We start from the raw sequence: 20723 nt of genomic DNA on the forward strand, positions 1-20723 counted from the left end.
TCTGATAAAATCTTGAACGCAACACTCACTTTGAATAATAGCATCTACCAAATGCACAAATATAATGAATATTACTAATATGGAGGCAGTTGGGAGCCATTATTACCATTTCTGCAATCAAAAAAGTTCAAATATCTCCATGTCAGTGGACACACCATCACACTCTGGATTTAAAATCCTCTATTGAGTGTTACAAAAAAAAAAAAAATGTGTGAACATAATCATATTTGAGGAGCTTATTGCTGCATGAGCCCACCTGCAGAGAACATAAGGGCTTTAATTCTCTCTGATGATATGACTCAATGCACAGCACAGAGTAATTATCCTATACCTTACTGACTAGCATTATGCACTGAGGTGGATGTGCTTTCTAATACACTGAGTTACAGTATTTCTCATTATCCTAATCCTCAGAGAAACAGTTGGAATGTTCCAACGTAAAAGACTTTTAGAATCTTCTATCTAAAACTCAAGAGAGAACGTCTTTACTCTGTTCCAAAGCCTAGTGAGACACTTCACAGCCTTTTAAGGTAGCATCATAACTGATAATAGCCACAGACAATTGTTATTCTTCAACATTTTTTGATATACGTTATCCTTCAAAAGTTCTTTTGAAAGAAGCCTTTAATGCTCAACAATGCATTTTCCCCCACAAATATTGGTCCAATGCATTCTGGGACTGTCCTCTTCGATACATTGTTTGCTGCCTTTCAATCAGACACGTCCTTTAGAACGGCCTTTATATTTCTAAAAAGTCTTCAAATGCTGCACAAAGTGGATGTTTGATGAAGGTTCTCTGAGAGATAGATCAAAGGTGTGGGGCATTCTTGGGTCATAAGTTATCCAAGGCTATGAATCTGGGTTTCTGAGCTGCAGACTGCCATGCGGACTGTCAGCTGGCAGTTTAATAGCTGACATATGTGAGATGGTTCATCTGAGGGAAGAAGTCACAAGAGATCAGAATAACAGAATGAAAGTTGTGCTAAGAATACACACACACACCACAAAAACATTAACCACTATGAACTCACTATGAACATCATGTACTAATTTTAATGTCCATGAAAGAGTATCAAATGATTAGCTTAGCAACATGCTAATGACATGCTATGTATCACTGTTATTGATGAAAAGCATTTCCAATCACTTAATGATGTACCCCAAGGTAGCTGCCTATGTACTTACAAGGCAGCTTCCGAGGTTTTAGTTCAGAGTCGCCACTGAGTTTCAGGACACTCACTATTTTCACTGCCATTGTACTACATGCTGCACACAAGCAGCGTGCTGAACTGCTGTATTGTTGTATGCGAAGGCAGAGATAAATGAAGTTAATGTAAAGTAATGACAGGTGGGTGAGAAAAGGCTGTCCCCAGGGTTCCCACACAGTAGCAGGTCGTGCAACCGTCTAACCTTTCTTTAAAAGCTGCTATTGTCTGCCTCTCTCAAATGCTGTAAGCATCTCTTGTTGCCCCTGACTTGTTCTTTCTACACTGTTATTACCTGTAATTATCCAGCCAAGGCTAATAGCAGCTCTCATACTCCATTGCAGCGAATGGTAGGGAAATATCTTCAGTATAAAATGCACACTCACAGATTCAATCTAGAAACACCAGCCACGCTATATTTAGGCTGTCTGCGACCTCTCAGAAACAGAGGGATTTTCAACCTTTGGATTTGTGGAAAAGATAAGGATATACTGTGTGCTGGTCAACAAAACCAGCTAGTCGTGCTAGTATAACATGGTCTTTTCAGCAGGATCTTTAGCGTCTGGCGTTCAGAGCTTTATTAATTGACTGCGACTTGCACAGGATTTTCACTCGGAAGGTCTCTTCCCTGACTCCAGACTGCTGAGGACATTCAACATGCCGTTTGAAGATTACAGACTTTGCCCGCAAACTGCTTGGAATTGTTTTTAAAAGAAAAACGACCAACAAGATAATTAGCAACTGTGCACACTGCACTGAATGTTCATAAACTAAATCATTATTACTCAATTAAATTTGAGTACTTGTAAATAATTAAATGAATAAATCCCTGACTACAATGTACCCATGTTGAGTAACTGGCCAAAACTGCATTAGACTTTTTTTTCACAGCTAGTGTTAGTGTAAATTAGACATTAACTGCCAGATTTACTAACAGCTTGCACCAGCGCAAACTGTCTTTTGGCATTAAAATAGTACTGTCAGGATTTACTAAAAACGTCCAGTGAAGTACACCTGACCTATTTTTGCACCTGTCCTTATTGAATATGCATTTGTAGGAGTTTCCCTTTCAGACTCAAAAAATACTGGAGGAGAGTAAGAATCACGCAACGCAATTTAATAACATTTGCGCTCGTCAAATTATTTACAGTATTAAAGTATTTGCATCATTATTTAACGCCCATAAAAAGCATGTCTTCAACTATTTTGAGCCTGTGTCGTAAGTAGATCACCCGCACCTGCACCTTATTTGCGACTATGCTAATTTGCGCTGCGCTTGGTATATTGCGTTGGTCGATATGTAAATGAGATGTTGTGTCTGTGTTCTTTCATTTGCGCGTTGTTACTAAATCACTCACAGAAATTTCCATGCCCATTGGTACTGTTTTGGAATTGACCTAAGCCCCTCCCCTCGAACGCAGATGAGCCAATGGCAGTCGAGTATCAGTTGCACGGGGAGCAGAACTCGGACATCTTTAGGTTTCAGCGCCATAGAGAAACACTGGACGATCCAAAGCTTGCAGCGGTTTGATGGTGTTTATGCTGCAAAAATGAAAAATCTATGTGCCTGGGGTACTTCTAACACTGATTCCAGGTACCCTGAGAGAATGGGCAATAGAATTTATTTTATTATATTTCCTAAACCCAACCAAAACTGGGCAAAATGTCCTTAAGCATTCAACCCCAATCCCAATGAAGAAAAAAACGTTCATTTTCTTGTTGTCATACACTCGTTAAGTTACAATTTTCATCTGCTCAAGCAGAACATAAATGTCATCTTGTGCTTCAGCGAGGTATCTCTGGCTAAAACTAGCTAACGTTGACGTTAGTGAGTCCATGCTAACGTACAAACCTAAATAGCGAACTGTTTGAAAAAACAAAACAAAAAAAACAGATGACTCTGATAACTAATCGGATTACAAAAAAATCGCCTGATTACTTGATTACCAAAATAATCCATAGTGACAGCTAGTGACACTTAAATTACAGAGTTATCATTCACAATTATGTAACCTTAACTATGACCATTATCTTTATCATCTTTTTAATTCACAGTTTTCTCAACTCAAACAAAATCCTGAGTTTCCCTAGTTGTAAATGTAAAAAATGTAGCAGCATAAATAGGATAATGTAAACATACTATCATGGATCACCCAGCATTCCTACAACCACCTTTGGACTTTATTAAAAAAATAATTTGACTGCTGAGCATAATTTCCTTCAGTTAAAAAAAAGTGACATTTTAACTGAATGTATTCCATGGATTCTGAAACATCATAGAAATATCAGCCTTAGTAATGACAGCACAGAATGCCACATTGTGTGTGTATGTGTGTGTGACTGACAGAACCACTACAGCGGCAATGAAAGGCAGCGTTCATTAATGATGCTTTAGCACTATACACTACTAACATATAACAGTCAGGTCACTGGTCACAGCTCAGTAAATGGACCACTGCTATTTTGCTGAGGCTACTGACTCTAACCTAGTTACATGTGTAGAAACAGCAAATGAAAGTTTCTGTAACTGTAACAAGCTCAGGCATATTTAATGAGGTAAGCACTGATTAGTTTATGATGGTTGACTATTGCTGCTGCAGTTTTTTAATACTGCATAGTTTCACACTGTTTACCTTAGCACATCATGTAAAAGTTGTCAAATAAAACAAATCAAGTCCAAAACAAACAGATAAAATGGTCCAAATCATGCTAAATGCTATAGTGATGTGCAGTATATTTGATTAATGTGGTGGTAAGCTGTCTCGCACCACACACAAGTGTCAAATATAATACTACAACACCTGATATATCACAATATATCACTTTTAATCGGACATATGCAGCATGACAATGTGATACACTGCTGCTAGCATGGTCAAATTTCAAAATGTGCTAATATATTTGTATGAGGACAGATGTGTTGGTGTATGGAGGTGCATTAATGTATTTGTGAACAGGCTGTGGGTTTTTCCAACACACTATGTGGATCTAGCTTGTTCACGTGCCCCTGTGCTGAAGGCTCCTTAATCACTTCCCTCTCTCTCTGTCTCTTTGAGATGAGAGAAGATGGGAATATGAGGTGGCATGGCTGAAGGCTCTGAGCTGGATTGTGTGGAATCTCCTCCGATTGTGTGCACTGACCCCTTTTCTGCGGCCTGATAAACCCAGAGCTCGTCATTGTCAGCTCACAGGGTTCATTCAGCCTGCAGAAGAAGGAAGGGTTAACAACAGCTGGCAAGACCCTCCCACTTCTACCTCCTCAGCTACTGAGAAAATGGCAAACTAGATTTTAAACCACATAGACACATATTAATCACTTTAAAAACTAAAATAAATAAATAAAAAATATTTATAGCAAAGTGTCTGAGCTGCTCTCTTCCATAAGATGAAAGTGATTGGTGACCATAGAAAGTGAATGGTAGAACTAGTCAAGCAGGATTTTAAAAGCAAGATTTGCTGTGAATATCAACTCATTGTAGTCTGTTCCTCAGAAGAAAAAAAAAAGAAAAAAAGTGGTACATCTTTAGAAGTCTTGGAAAACAGTGCATATATCAGATGCACCACATTTGTATTACTTTTATGGAGTTTTGCAACCTCTGGTCCCCAATCAGTTTCACTGCAAGCGAACAGTGTGATCCTTCTTTATATACTTGAAGAATTACATTGTGTTCCAAAGAAGCAAAAAGTCAGGTTTGGAACACCATGATGAGTTACTGCACACACACATCTGTAATCAACAAACATTACTTAAAATTTCAAATCACTCAGTGGAAGTCTGAATATCAGATTCACAAACAGCTATATGACACATTAATCTATGCCACTGCTCCTTTGAATCACATTTGGGGGATTTGGTTGTGAGCCAATCCAAATGTGTCCATAAATGGCAACAGCTGGTTGATTGTGGGAAAGAAGTATGTCATAAGAAGACTATAGAAACGTACATTTCATGACGGCATCTCAGAACTCAGAATGACTCAGAAAGTTAAGGGGGACCTCAGATTTAAGTCGAACCCTTACACTAACACCTCTGGTTAAATATTAAATAATCATGTTCTTGCATTTACTGTAAAGATTTAAACTGCATTAATCTGGGTTAATTAAAGCAGCAAAGACATGTCACAGCTTACACTGCAAAATGAATCCCTACCCTCCTCCCTTTCCATTTCTCTTTTTCTCTCCTTCTTACTCTGTCATTCAGGCAAAACGTAGATCAGAGGATTTAAAACTTACTGTACATTTTGATTTATGTATCCACTGTGCCACAAGGACAAAATCAAATCATAAAACTGTCGAAACCCTGTTTACATCTTTTAAATAATACAGGCAATATTATTGCTGAAATAATGAATATTCCAGTACATAGATCAAATTTGTGGCATCATGAATAACAATAAGCAAATCAATAAAAACAACAACTATAACAATAGCAAATTTAATAGACTTAATGGCTATATAACTGTAATAATAATTACAAATATTGTTATTATTATTATAAATACTTACATATTATAATAGTTAAAGACTGTAAAGCATGAAAAGTTTTGGAAGGGGCAGTGCATTCTATAAAGTTCATCATTTAACCTGCTTATTTGAGCTGTTTTTAACTATTAAGTATAATTTATATGATTTGAGTTATAATATAGATTTGCATTTATATGCAGTATACACATCCGGTCCATTCTAAGTGATTTACTCCTATAAAACACTTCACATCAAATTAAATACACTAATGTGCATATTTCCATGAGTTATAAATAAACCTGAGAACTGAGTGACATCATATAGCCAAGCACAAGTGACAGAATTCCCTCTGCAGCTGCAATTCATTTTACTTACATAGCTGAATCATCTTATTAGAATGCTGTGCTGCAGACTGCCTCTGCCGTCTGGACTAATTGGTTCTGAATGAAGAACCATACATGATAGCAAACAAACAAACAAGTGCAGCACGTCAACTGAATACAACATTAGCCATGGGATTAGCATCTTGACATTACAGGGGTAAAAAAAAAAAAAAATGCCAAGCTTAAGTGCTTGTCTTCAAAGTGAGGGTTGTAAACGCCATAAATCACTTCAAACTCATTAACTCACTTCAAACAAATCCATGCAGTGCAACACATTTCTATAGATCATAAATCAACCATAGCCCAATAATCCACGTAAGAAGTAAATGTTGAGTGTCACACCACTGACATACTTCCTGATCCTAGATCTTTCAAAAGTGCTAATGCATAATCTTAAAAACTCAAACGGCTTCTTTCCTGCAAAACAGCTCTGATGATGGATGCCTACCTTACATCCGAACATCAGCGACAAGGTGTTGTCATGGCACGCAACCTTACAGTGGCAGAGCATTGGATTAAAACAGTCGGGGTTCCTCACTATAGGAGACATTCCTCTCGCAGCAGGAGTGCTGCGCTCGTGCTACAAGCACTGACGTAGACAGAGAGAAAGCACGAGACTCTTCACTCCTGGATAAGCAAGAGTCCGCCTAATGCATGAACACACACACACACACACACACACATTCTCCCTAAACACACACACACACACACACACACACACTCCCGGGATGCAGCCACCGTTTAGATCTCAATTCTCTTTTTCCCTTGCTCCCTTTCTCTACTCTGGTCTGAGTCACACACTATTTCACAACCCTGTCTGCCTGAATCTTTCGTAAGTCCAATGCTTCGTTTTCCGTAGACAAAACTTCTTTTTATTTCTTTTGATTTTACAGTGAAATACGACCATGATTTTTCTTGTTTCCGTGAGATTAACTAGGTAATGACATTGTTGTGGTAAATTAAGTACATGGCATAATAGGCGCCACTTGAATTTATTAGGAAGGCCAAGTGTGATTTGTTAGACTTGTTTGAAATTCATGAAAAGTAGCATGAAAGCAGTGTCACAGGCTTTTGCTTTCTTTGAAAACCAGACAGCTGTAATTAGCAGCGTTGTAATGTGTATACAAAAAGCTTCCTTAGTTTACATAAATATCAGCAGAATTGTGATGAAAGTGATGCTCGTATTTTCTCACCTCTCTAGCAAAAACAAATCAAGAAAAGCAAGTCCATCTGTTAACTTGATATACTGTAGCAAAAGTTCAGGTTGAACATACACTACTGTTTAAAAGTTTGGGTCAGTGAAAGAAATTAATACTTTTATTTAGCGAGGATGTATAAAATTGATCAGAAGAGACAGTGAAGACATTTATAATATTACAAAAGATTTCCATTTTTTAATAAACACCACTATTTGAACTCTTTTCATCAAATGATCCTGAAAAATGTTATCAGTTTCCACACAAATATTATACGCAGCACAATTATTGATCATGAAAAACCTTTCTTGAGCACCAAATCAACATGTTAAAATGATTTCTAAAGATCATGTAACACTGAAGACTGGAGTAATGGCTGTTAAAATAAATTACATTTAAAAATATATTAAAACAATTAAATATTAATAATATTTCACAATATTACTGTATTTTTGGTCAAATAAATGCAAATTCTTTTAAAAACATGAAATGTTTAATTTAATACATAAACTAGAAACTTTTGAATGGTAGTGCATATAGATGTTGAACAACATGTTGTAGACCAGCAGTCAAAAACACAACATATGCAATACTCTTCTTGTCAACTGGCATCTATGCCAAGACGAAAATGTATATTAAGATCAACTCAGATCACAACAGCAGATGTGCTAGCTAACAAATTACCACAACTCTAAGAGATGAGAGAGAGAGATGTTTACAAGCCGGCACAGCAAACTGCCAAACACAGACAGAGTGCAGGATGGCATTATGGCCGTGTGTGTGTGTGTGTGTTCTCCAGAAGGAAAACAGAGGTGTTCTGGGCTGGTAAAAATCACACTGCAGGTGAAGAATTATAAGTTAGACTCTCAGTGGGTGAACATATGCAGTAGAGGTCGACCGATTCATCGGTTTTGCCGATTAATCGGCACCGATAGTTGATTGCCACAACTATCGGTTATCGGCAAAAATCCATGCCAATAGTTTTCCGGTTTGCAACCTTTGCCGGAATGGCTGAGAAGGGTCCGCTGGCATTATACAGTACGAGAGCGGCCTCTAGAGGCGGAAATCACTGATAGTACGTCTTGTTTATTTTGACACGTGACACTGCGCGCTGCACAGAGCGGGAAACTCCAGACGCGCATTTAAATACAGCCGACAGAAAAGCCTGCCGTGGAACAGAACGCCATTCACATAGTTTTCTATTAAATTACATTATATTTGTCCCAAATCGTTGTGAATGTATATAATGACTTCACCCTAGGCTATAAATTATGTATTGTGCATTTTTCAGCAAAACGTTTGTCTTTCTGTGGCTCTAATAAAGTCGGTATGCTTCATGTAGAGAGCTGTAATAGATTGCGCGTTCTCTTTCCACTTGCTCTGTTTTTTTAAACACCGAACTTCAAACTCATTGTGAACTTCCGAACTTCAAACTCATCTTGAAGCAAACTTATGTCCGTTTGGTGATTTAAATAAATTGTTTTAGACCGCCACTTGATCTGAACGCAAAGCGCCTGGTGTGTGTGTGCGTGTGTGTGATACCTCTGAGTTCTCCTAGACTCAGCGCTGCGCGACTAACTTTTTTTTTTGATTAGATAATTATCAAGTGTTAAAAAATAGAAGCAAATAAAGTGTGTGAGTACACATACAATATCCATATGTATGTAATTTTAATGCTATGGCCTTGTGTAGATATTTAAACATGGCCATCTTTAAGCATGACTGTTGAAATTAAATGGTAACATTTAACAATAAAAGTCCATTCGTAGCATTAATGAAAACTGTAGAAGTATTGTTCCTTGTTAGAGTGTTTTCATTTCAACATTCACTATTAGCTACTAATAGGCTATATTTTTACATTTTAAAGTTTCTTCTTTTAACATTAGCAAATTATGAAATAACTTTAATGATCAATATAGTAAATAATATTAATATTTGTATTCATTTACAAAGTATGGTTCAGTACTGTTGCTGCTTTTTTTTTTTTTAAATAGTAAAGCACTAGCTCTCTTTCAGTATCCATTTTGAAAACTATCGGTTGATTAATCGGTATCGGCCAGTGTGGTCCAACCTAGCTATCGGTATCGGTAAAATCCACTATCGGTCGACCTCTAATATGCAGCAAACATTGATCCATAACAATGATCAGTGTGTGGCAGGGGCATGTATGAGGAGGCAAGAGAAGCAATGCCACCCAAAAAAATTTAATAAAATAAACACTTTAGAATGAGAAACTATTGTAAACAAGTAATATCAAATTTGTAAACCACTCATTTTTCTAAAGCAACACTGTCCAAGTGGCACAACAGTTGCATGTACAATTTCAGAAAACCCAGCATCTCTTTTGATGTCCTAAAATGTGGAGAAATGTAAAAACGCTATTCTTAAATACAGGTTACACGAGTCTGGCTGTGATTGGCTGATTACCAGTATGATAATGTTCTCCTATCATGTTCACAGACACTTGGCAAATCAGCCTAAATGAGTAAAACTGGTCAAATTGGCTAAAGACTAAGATGACAAAAAAGAAAGAAAGAAAGAAAGGTTGACTATTAATAACAAATAAACTAACAAATGAATAAATACACAATATGCCTTTTCACTTCCTTAAAAATATTAACTTAACAAAGTTTAAAACCTAAGATTTCAGTTTATAAACTTACAAAAGTATTGCTGTATTGGTTGTGAATTGTGCAAACATTAAATGGAATGTTGAATTTGTGGTGTTGAGTGCATGTTTGTGAGCTAATGTGTGATGAGCAACAGAAGGGGGTCTGGCCATCCCTATAGATGTGGAAAGCTGCAGGAAGCTATTATGAGATCTTAGCATTTGTTTTTGTGCCAGATCACCTGTGTGCCAAACAAACCTGAAGAAACACTTCTAAAAATACCAGTGCGTAAAACCACCTCAGATGTACTGTATGATCACAGCTAAGAGGGATGCAGCTCTGTGTTTTATTCTGTTCAAAGTGAATCTAATTAACATGAATTCATAGTCAAACACACATAAGGTACACAGTGAGTGGATCTGCACTAAAGCCCTGGGCCTTTGGGAGGTACAGAGTACACACTGGCCTGTGCGTGTACGTGTGCAGTGCGTGTTGTGTGGTCATGCGTGAACTGCTTTATGTGATGGGTAATGATGCCTTAGGAAGGATTCCTGAACATGCACACACACACACAGTTTCCAATGCATCACAGCTTTTTTTTTTCTTTTGTTAAATTTATACTAAATGCTACACATCAGGCTCTGAAAATGAAAAAAAACAAAAAAAATCTACTTTGATGTAGTCAATGCGACTTAAAAACAAAACAAAAAAATAACAGTATACATGTTTGGAATTAGAGTGGGTAAATAATAACAAATTCTCATTTTTGTGTGAATTATTCCTTTAAATCACAATATTAAAAATGACAGAGCTGTCACTGCACGGAGCCCATGTAAAATGTAATATAAGGTCATTCTATTTTAGGAATCTACTCAACTGTGCATGACTTTCCGAGACTGAATCAGCCGTGATGTGAACTGACGGCACGGTAAATGGTCAGAAAGTGAATCGTCGTTCGCATGGTTGGCACGAGGAGGCAAAATCTGGCTTTGGTCAACAAAATATTACTCACAGTTTAAAACCAATCCATCCATGTGCTGATCTTTTATATTTTCTCCAATAACAAGCTCCTGATTCAGCTCAACACACAGCACAGTATGGATCACAAATCAGCTCAGGAAGTGAGGTCTACTTTAACTGTAATTACAAATATAGGGTCCTTATGCAGAGTCAAGTAATGTACTGCATTCTAATTACAGTATCGACACTGTCAGGATAAAATATGGCACAGCACTTAATTAACAATAAACACAGTTATATTACCCAGAAAGAGAGTTTGATAGTCTCATTAATACACAGCTGCCAGTGCAAGTTGTATTACTGAACTATAAATACATGTACACACAGGGAGGAGAGGGGAACGTGGGTAAGCACTCATGTTGTCCAGCAGAGGGAGCATTCACACAAAGCTTCACTCAGGTGAAGAGACTGAGGGATTGCGGCTAAACAGATCCTGATACATTAGCAGAGCCACACATTAAATTCATGCTGAATCAACTGTTCCTGTCTGCTGTCTACTAAGGGTGCTTGGGGATGGGGATGAAGCGTCACAAGGATGTACGCTACTGTTCAAAAGTTTAGAGTTAGTAAGATGTTTTAATGTTTTTGAAATTAGACTCTTTATACTCACAAAGGCTGCATTGATTTGATTAAAAACACAGTAAAACAGTACAATAAAATATTATTGCAAATTTAAAATGACTGTTTTCTATTTTAATATATTTAAAAAAATTATTTATTCTTAAGATGGCAGAGCTGAACTTTTAGCATCATTATACCAGTCTTCAGTGACACATGATCCTTCAGAAACCATCCAAATATGCAGATTTGCTGCTCAAGAACCTTTTTTCTTTTCTTGAAAACAGTTGTGCTGCTTAATTTTGTGGAAACCCTGAAACATCTTTTCAGGATCCTTTAATGATCTGAACAGCATTGAATTAAAAATTGAAATCTTTTGTAACATTATCAATATCTTTACTGTTACTTTTGTTCAATACTTGCTGAATAAAACTAATAATTTCTTACAAAACTTTGTGTTTTCTCCAGTCAACAAGACTCTGCTCTGAGCATTAATCATTTGTGTTTAATTAAATCATTAACAAATTAATCAATAAAAATGGAAGTTAGAGAAAGTTTCCATCTGCTCATCACCACACATGATAAGATCTCAGAAAAGTTAATCAAGTGTCTGTTTTCGAGGCCTCCTAATTTAGCATCTCATGCCTGTAGCACAGTAATATGTCTAGCAAGACTGTTTTCACTTCTGCATTAGCCTCATACCTGCAGCTAAACCCCCTCCAGCTGACATTAATATTTCAGCATGCCTTCAGCACGAGAAGATCCAGTCTGGCCTCAGACCGTGCTACATTACAGTATTACAGTAAAGCATCATCCCTCTGTGGTGGAGGCTGGGATGGATACACCTCTCCCTCTATGTGTCATTTGCTCTGGCCTGCAGCAAAACACAGGAAGAATGCATCAAACCTGCCAGTAACATTAAGGGCTAGGAGCTAAAGGTCTGTCATTGTAAATCTGCCATGAACCACTTATAATTGACTTTATGGGTTTGCAAATCAATACTACGCTTTATGGAGAACCTTTGAGATTGTAACCCACAGTCTGTAATAAAATCTCATTTTCTCAAGGCGCCTTTACACAGCCAAGTTCTTTTTCTGCTCCAATTTTGCTTCAAGATGCAACACCACATAAATCTGTGCTAAAATATGCCAGCTGTGACCCACCTCAGGACCTTCACAGCACCCAAACACACACACACACACACACACACACACACACACACACACACACACACACACGCACACACACACACACACACCAACATTCTATATGACATAGAAATGAAGCTTTTAGAGAAAGAAAAAAAAATACAAAGATTACTGCAGTGACTTTCCTGCATAGTTCAGACCATCCTGACAGTCAAATTGCAGCTGTAAGGTCTGAATGATGGGTAGCATTTTGACTTTAATGTTGTGGAGAGGCGTTCTCGGGGCTCTTTGTGGACAGCAAGCATATGCTGCAGTTGACTGAGGAGACAGTGGAGTTTGAGGCTGAACTGACAGTGGACTCAGTATCCGGAGCAGACTAGAAATTAATTAGAAGTTTGATAGCTTTTTACAGACTGTTTAATTACAGTGGTAAAGGACAATTAGAGTTGAGCTCTGAGACACCTCTTGGGAACTACATAAAAGAAAGAGCAAGAAGACTTCAAGTGGCTTTATAGAAATGACTCCCTGACTACACTACAATGTCCTAAATTTGACTTTAATTGATTTTTCATCTGTGACATTATTCCAGGTAAGAAAATGAAGCATTATTTGACTCTAAAGAGCCTTTGCTTCAAATAAATCAGACAATGCACCAAAAAGCTAAGTAAACATAATCCTGGGCTACTCAGGGTTAAAAGTGGACTTAGTTCTGGCTTTAAAAAGACATTTGCCTTGGGTTTAGTGCAGTATGAAAAGCCCTTGAGAGTGATAGCTTTAAAGAAATGTCCATTATATATATGCAGTATCCAGTTTGATCACAATGTGTATAGTGCCTCTCAAGATAACAACCTCATTAAATGCATATTTGTTGTACAAATATAACCAATTGTGGATAAATTAACAAATCTTAGAGACGGCATCCCTTCATGCTGACACTTTTGGATAGCTGTACCAAGGGAATGAACAATAAGCTGGAAAATGGAGCAAACAGATTTTACACAGAACGGATTAGAGTCCAGATATGGATCTTGCTTTTAAAAATAATGCTAAAAATACTCTGGTTTACAAATCGCAAATGTGGCTTTGGGTTATATAAGCCTGCAGCGTGGGTTTACTCACACAACATGGAAAACCTAATTAAGATTCTCATGCTGCATCTCCCCCTCTCCAAAAAACAGCCCTTAGCACTTGGCTAATCACTCTATTAATCATGGCAATGCTGTTAGTAATCACACCAAGTTGACATGCAATTATCTCAAATAAAACAGGATGGTGTAGGGACAACTTTTTTCTGCTCACACCTGAGACATCTTGAAACAGAAGAGCGCTCATAACTTTAGTGTGATAAAATTACTTACTAAGCTGTGTAAACTGATATAACTGTGTTATATGACAACAATATGAACTAAACCCCTGAAATGACTAAACCCCTGAAAATTATGTTTTAAAGTCACTCTACAGTTTCAGTTAAAACTAAGTGCTTTTATAAAATAATTTTGGCTGGGCAGTGTTGTTTTTAACTAAAACCATTTAAAATAGTTTTCATTAATTTAAATAAAGCTGGGAAATAAAATATTCTAAATATTAGAGTAAAAACTTAAAACAATAAAACAGAATTATGAAATAAATGATAAACAAAACAAAAAATAACTAAAATAAAATCAGGTCAAATTGAAGCATTAAAATGGCAAACTAAAACAAAATAAAAGTGCCCCTATTATGGATTTTTGAAAATGACCTTTCATGCAGTGTGTAACACAGCTCTAAGTGAATGAAAACATCCTGCCAAGTTTTAAATTTGAAAGTGCACCGTGTATAAAGTCATTGTTTTTCAATAGAAAGAGTCGACTCTGAATCATTGAAACGAGTCGTTTTTAAAACGAATGCCAAGCCGTTTCATGTTGAGGTCAACATGAAACATTAGCATATTGCTTCTTGGTCTTTTGCTTTGGTCTTAATGAAAATGTGAATTCATTCTTTGCCACTAGGTGCCACTTTCGGAGCAGTAAAACTAGCGGTTTACCTGGTAACGGCTGTAAACAAAGCTGCTCTGTGCTCAGAAACACTGCTTTATCAGGCATTACAGGCGAGATGAAATGGAAATGAGACCAATTGGACCAATCACAGCAGATTAGCGTCACGCAAAGGAGGATTTGGAAAAAATAATCATTGAACGAATCGTTTGGGAGTCGTTGAGCAAATAAGATAAAAATAAATGCATATTATAAGACAATGAAAGTGTTTTTTTGACCTTGCATGCATGTCAACCTGTTGTTGGGGACTCCCAAAACAAAAATATGAACCTTTCATAACCCATAATAGGGGCACTTTAAACTAATTATTAAATAAATAAATAAATATATATATATTCAAAGACTCTAGAATACCCAAGACGTGTCACTCGTATAGTTTTGAATGGAGAAAAATGCAACGCTCAATATGGCCGCTTAAACACAGGAAGCCCCGCCTTCTGAATGAAACAGCCAATCGCTATTCGGTAAAGTCAGCGCGTCACTGCAGCTGCCGTTAGAAATCCCGATTGCTATAGAAACAGTCAGCGCTCTGAGACGTGCGCTGAGGGCTGTGCATGCGCACTGGCTGATCTAGCCTGAAAAATAAGCTTTTTATAACGCTATTTGAGCAAAAGAAATAACATTTATGATACAGTTGTTGACAGATTTCTTTGGTGATTTCAAATATGAAATTTAATCGTAAGCTTAGTGAACAGTTTTGGAGAATTTGATGTTTCCCCATTCAAAGAGATAGGAGCTGCACTTGCAAGTCCGAGAGGTGTTTCAAAGATGGCCGCCGAGTGACATGACTTGCCTTAAAGAGACTTTGATATATTTAGAAAACAACAAATTTAAATTTAAATTTACGGTCACAAAATTACTAAAACTGAAAATCTAAATAAAATAAAAAAGATATTTCTAAATGTCAATAAATAATATAATAGCATATAAATATTACTAAAATAACACTGCTTGGACAATGGGGTAAACAGGGTAAAATTTGACATCATTCACTTCAATTTTAAGTGTACTGAACCCTGAATATTCCTTAGATGGTGGGTCATGTAAAACTTGACTAAACAATACCAAAATAAATGCAGTTACTAGGAAATTAGTTCCAGAATTCCAGTCGAGTTGAGTTTAATTTTGTGCTGCCTTGTGGCTGAATTCAGGTTGCATGCTAACCTTAACAAGCTACAAAGTTCTTAGGAGTCCACCGGCAGTTAAAGGACACACAGCATGAGTCTACTATCCCTCCCAGCGTCTCTCTGTACCTGTGATTTTAAAATAGAAGTACAATTTCACAAAAAATAATTAACAAACAACACATGAGCTCTATGGCCAAAGTTGCGAGAACACTGTGAGAATGCTGACACAGAGAGAACAAGCATCTTGGCCCAAAAACATCCTCCTAATTTCCTGTCACCCTGTCTGAAGGCCTTCTGGGCTGGAAGAAGAGCACAGTCAGAGGAAAAACTCTGAATCTGAAAGTGCTAACTGCACATTTTATTCTGGGGGTCATGAACCCTCCCCCATTTTCAGAATCTATGTCAATTAGTCCTGACAGTGAAATGTCAATAATTGAATCATTAGAAATTGTTAGGAAGGGGATGAATGGAGAACAGTCCCAAGCAGTGGTGGACTTCATTACTTAGTCTTATACTGTGCTGATTGAATTTTATTTATTTTTTATTTTATATTACTGGTTGGCCATAATGACGTTATACATTAATTGTGTGACATTATATATTCTGTTTATTTAGGTGTTTTTGTACATTATAAAGTTTTAAGGAGAAGGCTGCTATTAGTTTTTACTTGGCAGATGACAATACAGACAAACAAATCTCATGACATCTAGGGACTAGAACATCATAGAGATGGACAGGCTATTTTGACTTGGGCCAGTAAGCAAATGCCTAGTAACCACTCAAAGCACACTAGCAACTATGCAGATCACCCAACCAGCTGCATAGGAACATCCAGATAACACCCAAGAGCTGTGTGAGCGCAGGAAAGGAAAGCATCAAATGTTTTCTTGGTAACACTTTATAATAACTGCACGCTATGAATAATTAGGTAAGCATTAGTAAATAGTCAGTTCATCCTTTATAAAGCATTGTTCCAACATTAATAGTGATTAGTAAGCAGTTTATAAATGCAGCTATAAATGCCTTGTTCTTGATTTATAAGCATATCTATTACAAAGGAGATTTAAAGGCTCAGTTATCTTCCTAACAGAAAAAATAAATGAACACAGCACAGAGGGATACAGAAGTCAGAAATGTTTATTTCAAGATGCAAGAAAAATGAAACTGTACAACTGTACACTTGAATTTTATTTTATTTTTCATTTTTTATCAACTGTACAGTTGTACAGTTTAATTTTTTGCATCTTGAAAAAATATTTCTGTGTTCTGTATTGTGTGTTGTGTTTGTTTAACTTTTCTGTTTGGAAGATAAATGAGCCTTTAAATCTCCTTTATAAATGCTTTACAATGTATGAAGGGTCCTCACTTTAGATGAGCTCACAAAAATAGATGGCTGGCAACTACTAAATGTTTTATAACTACCTGACTTAATCATGAATTATAGCAGGAATATGTGTTAATAAAGCATTTATTAACACACTGAGCAACTATTATCATGTGTCTAAATAATAATATTTATAAATGTACATTTAAATAGTTTTTTAATCATTTTCTTACACTTTCTAAATGATCTTATGAACCACTGACAACTCCTAAATAACTGGTTTGTAAATAACGTAATAATTTAAAAATGATAAATTGATCATTTATAAAGTATGAAAATACAATTATTAAACATTATAGATATGCTCAAGAACAAAACCTTTATAGCAGTATTTATAAACTGCTTACTAATGCCTATTAATGTTGTAACAATGCTTTATAAAGGATGAATTGACTATTTACTAATGCTTAACTAATGATTCATAGTGTGCAGTTATTATAAAGTGTTACCTTTTCTTTAAGAATTGTTAGAATAGTATTTTTAATAAAAAAGTGCAACATTGTAACTTCTAGGGGTGTAAGTGTAACACTAACAGTGCACAGATATGATTGTTCGGTACATACCTCAGTTTTAACGTCATGGTTCAGCATGATTTCGTTTAATCGCAATTGCAAAGTTTAATCGCAAGTTCATAAAATCATTGCAGTTAATACTATTCACCGTCTGTTTGATTATGTGTAATTTGTAACTAACTGCATGATTCTTACTGTACATTTCTGCCATAGTCACCACTAATAACCTACTCCTAAATATAATGTAGAAACTTCAAATTTTCTGTAAAGCTGCTTTGCAACTATTTGTATCATGAAAAGCACTATACAAAAAATTTTTTTTTTTTTTTAATAAACAGTGGTTTACTGAACAAGTTGCTCTTTCTTTAAATTCATTCAATTATAATTAAAAATTTCTTAGTGAAAAATCTACCTCAAATTATGCTTTAAATTATAGGGAGCCCTTTTACATTATAAGGTTACAATTAACAACTTAACCCAAACTTAAATTGAATTACTATTTATTTTTAAATATAATAATCAACACTCAACTTAAAAAAATTTATGCAAACATGTAAATTGCACATAATGCAGTTTTTATATTAACTTAAATTATAAAATTTCTATTTGTTAAAATATATTCAATTACACAGTGCCTGTCATAACATGTTTCATAACAGATTAATTTATACATTAAATAATTAAGACTAACAGGTAAAGTAAAATATAATGAGTATATAGTGTAATATTTCGCGAAATGCTCCTCTCTAGACTTCAGTTCTCTAGTGAATTAACGAGCTGTGACACTGATGACTTGCCTGAGGTAAATAAAATGCTACATGACATTTTGTTTACACGCTGTTTTGTTGATGTCTTTCCATGTTTGAGTCACTGATTGAACGATTACATGAGGCATGAGATGTTTATTCGCGTTAAAATTAGTAGTAAAGAGGAAGGAATGATCGCGTTCACTCGCTCTCCGCTCTGCTGTTCGAACGGACTCCATGTACACTGCACGCGTCTAAGGTGCGTAACGGCTCAGACACGAGAACTGGAGCTGATCGCGCCACTGTAGTCAATGCTAGTGTTTATACCAGCACATTTCTGAACCGTCGCATAAGCAGCTCTCAGAAAAGTTTATACAGCGATGCCACATCTAAGACTGCCAGAACGCCATTTATTGTTTGAATGTCCTGGGGGGAAAATGCTGTATTTGTTCAGTACACATGCGTACTGAACCGAAAGACCCATACCCCAAATTTTCGGTATAAATACGTGTACTGTTACACCCCTAGTAACTACTGAAGTCTATGGATTATAAAGGGATTTGCTGTGTGAGATCAGGCAGTGTCAGACATCTCATATATTACATTGTAGGGCGACAGATGTGTTGTTGTTTTGTATAAAAATAAATGTTCTACACATCATAATAATAAAATCAAGATCAACAAATAAAATCAAGATTTTAACAAAAATCTGTTCAAGTTTCCACTGAACTTTCATGCTTCAAAACACCCATTTCATATTACTGTAGGTTCCTTGATGAATAAAGCAGACAACAAATCAGGGTGGCCCATATTAACAGAAAAATAAACTTTTCTGTTCCAATGACCCGATAGTATTGGGTTAGACAGTTTTGAAGATGTGCACTAACACTTGTGTTTATGAGTGTGTGTCACTGATATAAAAGAACAGACCCTGCATCTGTTAGCTGCTCATGTTTACCACTCTGACAAGGCACAGTAAGGCGGTAACATGAGTACTCTCTCTCAAACACACACACACAGACAGTCTGGGTCCAAACAGCAGAGTAGCCAGGCCGAAACACGAGAGCCTGTGTGAACAATGGTGTTATTCTGAGGGGAGCAGATGAGATGGCAGACGGATGAAGGACGTAGTCAGAGATCCTGATTGGAGCTGATCAAGAGAGACCATGTGAACACAGACTGGGAACATGTTCAACTCACATAATCTCCATTCATTCCACCTTTCCTTCTGCACTTTATCTTTCTTTTTGTCTTGTTTTTTTATTAACTCACTGTGTCCCAGGAAAAACATGTGGGATGTCTGGCTAAGTAATGGTATACCTCAGGGCTCAGTGCTGAGCCCTCTTCTTTTCTTTTATATACAAAACATTTTATATACAAAACAGCACCCTTGAGTGGAAGTGTCATCACCACCAGCTGAAGCAAACAAAAAAGCATCATGCACCAGTGGATCAGATCTGACCACAAACACCCCCCCTTAACACATCAACTCAGCATACAGCCACAGTGAAATGCAGCACATGAGTGCACATAAAAGTCAAGCAGAGCACTAAGGGTCTCACATGTGTAACATAACTAATAATAAAATCACCATGATTATAAAAAAAAACAAAAACAAAAATTATGATATACAGAAAGAGAAAAGGGATGACATCAAGTGCTTATTAGTTAGCTCTCTAGAATACTTGATTCTAAAAGAAACAGAAGGAAACGGAAGAGGAAAGAGACAAAGTGAAAGGAAAATAGAAAGAGTGACAGAGAGAGATGAAACAAGAAAATTATACCAAAATGTACTAGAAAGAGAGAGACAAGCTTTTGGGGTGAGTCACTTTGCTGCAGAGTTTCTTACGACAGAGTGAAAAACATTCTCGACAACAGTTTGCAATACCAACTTACAATGTTTACGACTTTGACAACTACAGCATCGAAACAGCACTTAATCACTTCAGTTTACGTTCCTCCTCCTCTCCACGCTTGACATGATGTACAGTACAAAGTCTTTTTTTCTTACCTCTTGGCTCCTCACTTTCTGTTCCTGCATGTTTCTCTGAGTGAGTGAGTGAGTGAGTGTGTGTGTGTGTGTGTGTGTGTGTGTGTGTGTGTGTATGTGTGAGCGTGTTTCAGTGAGTGTTCAAACGGACAGTAGAGAGGTGTTCATGTTCTGTGGAGTGGCTTCCTTTTCTCTGGGCAGACTCAGAGACTGTGTTCATCGTGTTTGTGTGTGTTTGTGTGTGTGTGTGTGTGTGAGAGAGAGAGAGAGAGAGAGAGAGAGCATGCCAGAGATGTGGGGAGGCCCTGAATCACTTCCCCACCGCTGCATCCAGCACTCTGCGGCACT

The 20723-nt window shown here is 36.7% G+C and overlaps 1 protein-coding gene across 30 annotated transcripts in view; it reads right to left on the reverse strand.

The window, feature by feature from the left end:
- dlg2 (discs, large homolog 2 (Drosophila)) overlaps positions 1-20723 on the reverse strand; it is a 223840-nt gene that overhangs the window by 129434 nt on the left and 73683 nt on the right. The window contains exon 1 of one of the 30 annotated variants that reach the window (XM_058788932.1): positions 20397-20503. The exons of 25 other annotated variants lie outside the window; for them this stretch is intronic. In XM_058788932.1, the coding sequence (XP_058644915.1) occupies positions 20397-20426 (30 nt within the window). In that variant the 5' untranslated portion in view covers positions 20427-20503. Of the gene's footprint in view, positions 1-6500; positions 6531-15780; positions 16640-20396; positions 20504-20723 lie in introns of those variants that run through there. 4 more of the 30 variants (XM_058788939.1, XM_058788942.1, XM_058788938.1 and 1 more) reach the window with 4 other exon arrangements.

This window comes from Onychostoma macrolepis, chromosome 10 (genome assembly GCF_012432095.1).
Source record: "Onychostoma macrolepis isolate SWU-2019 chromosome 10, ASM1243209v1, whole genome shotgun sequence".
In the NCBI taxonomy this organism is placed as follows: domain Eukaryota; kingdom Metazoa; phylum Chordata; class Actinopteri; order Cypriniformes; family Cyprinidae; genus Onychostoma; species Onychostoma macrolepis.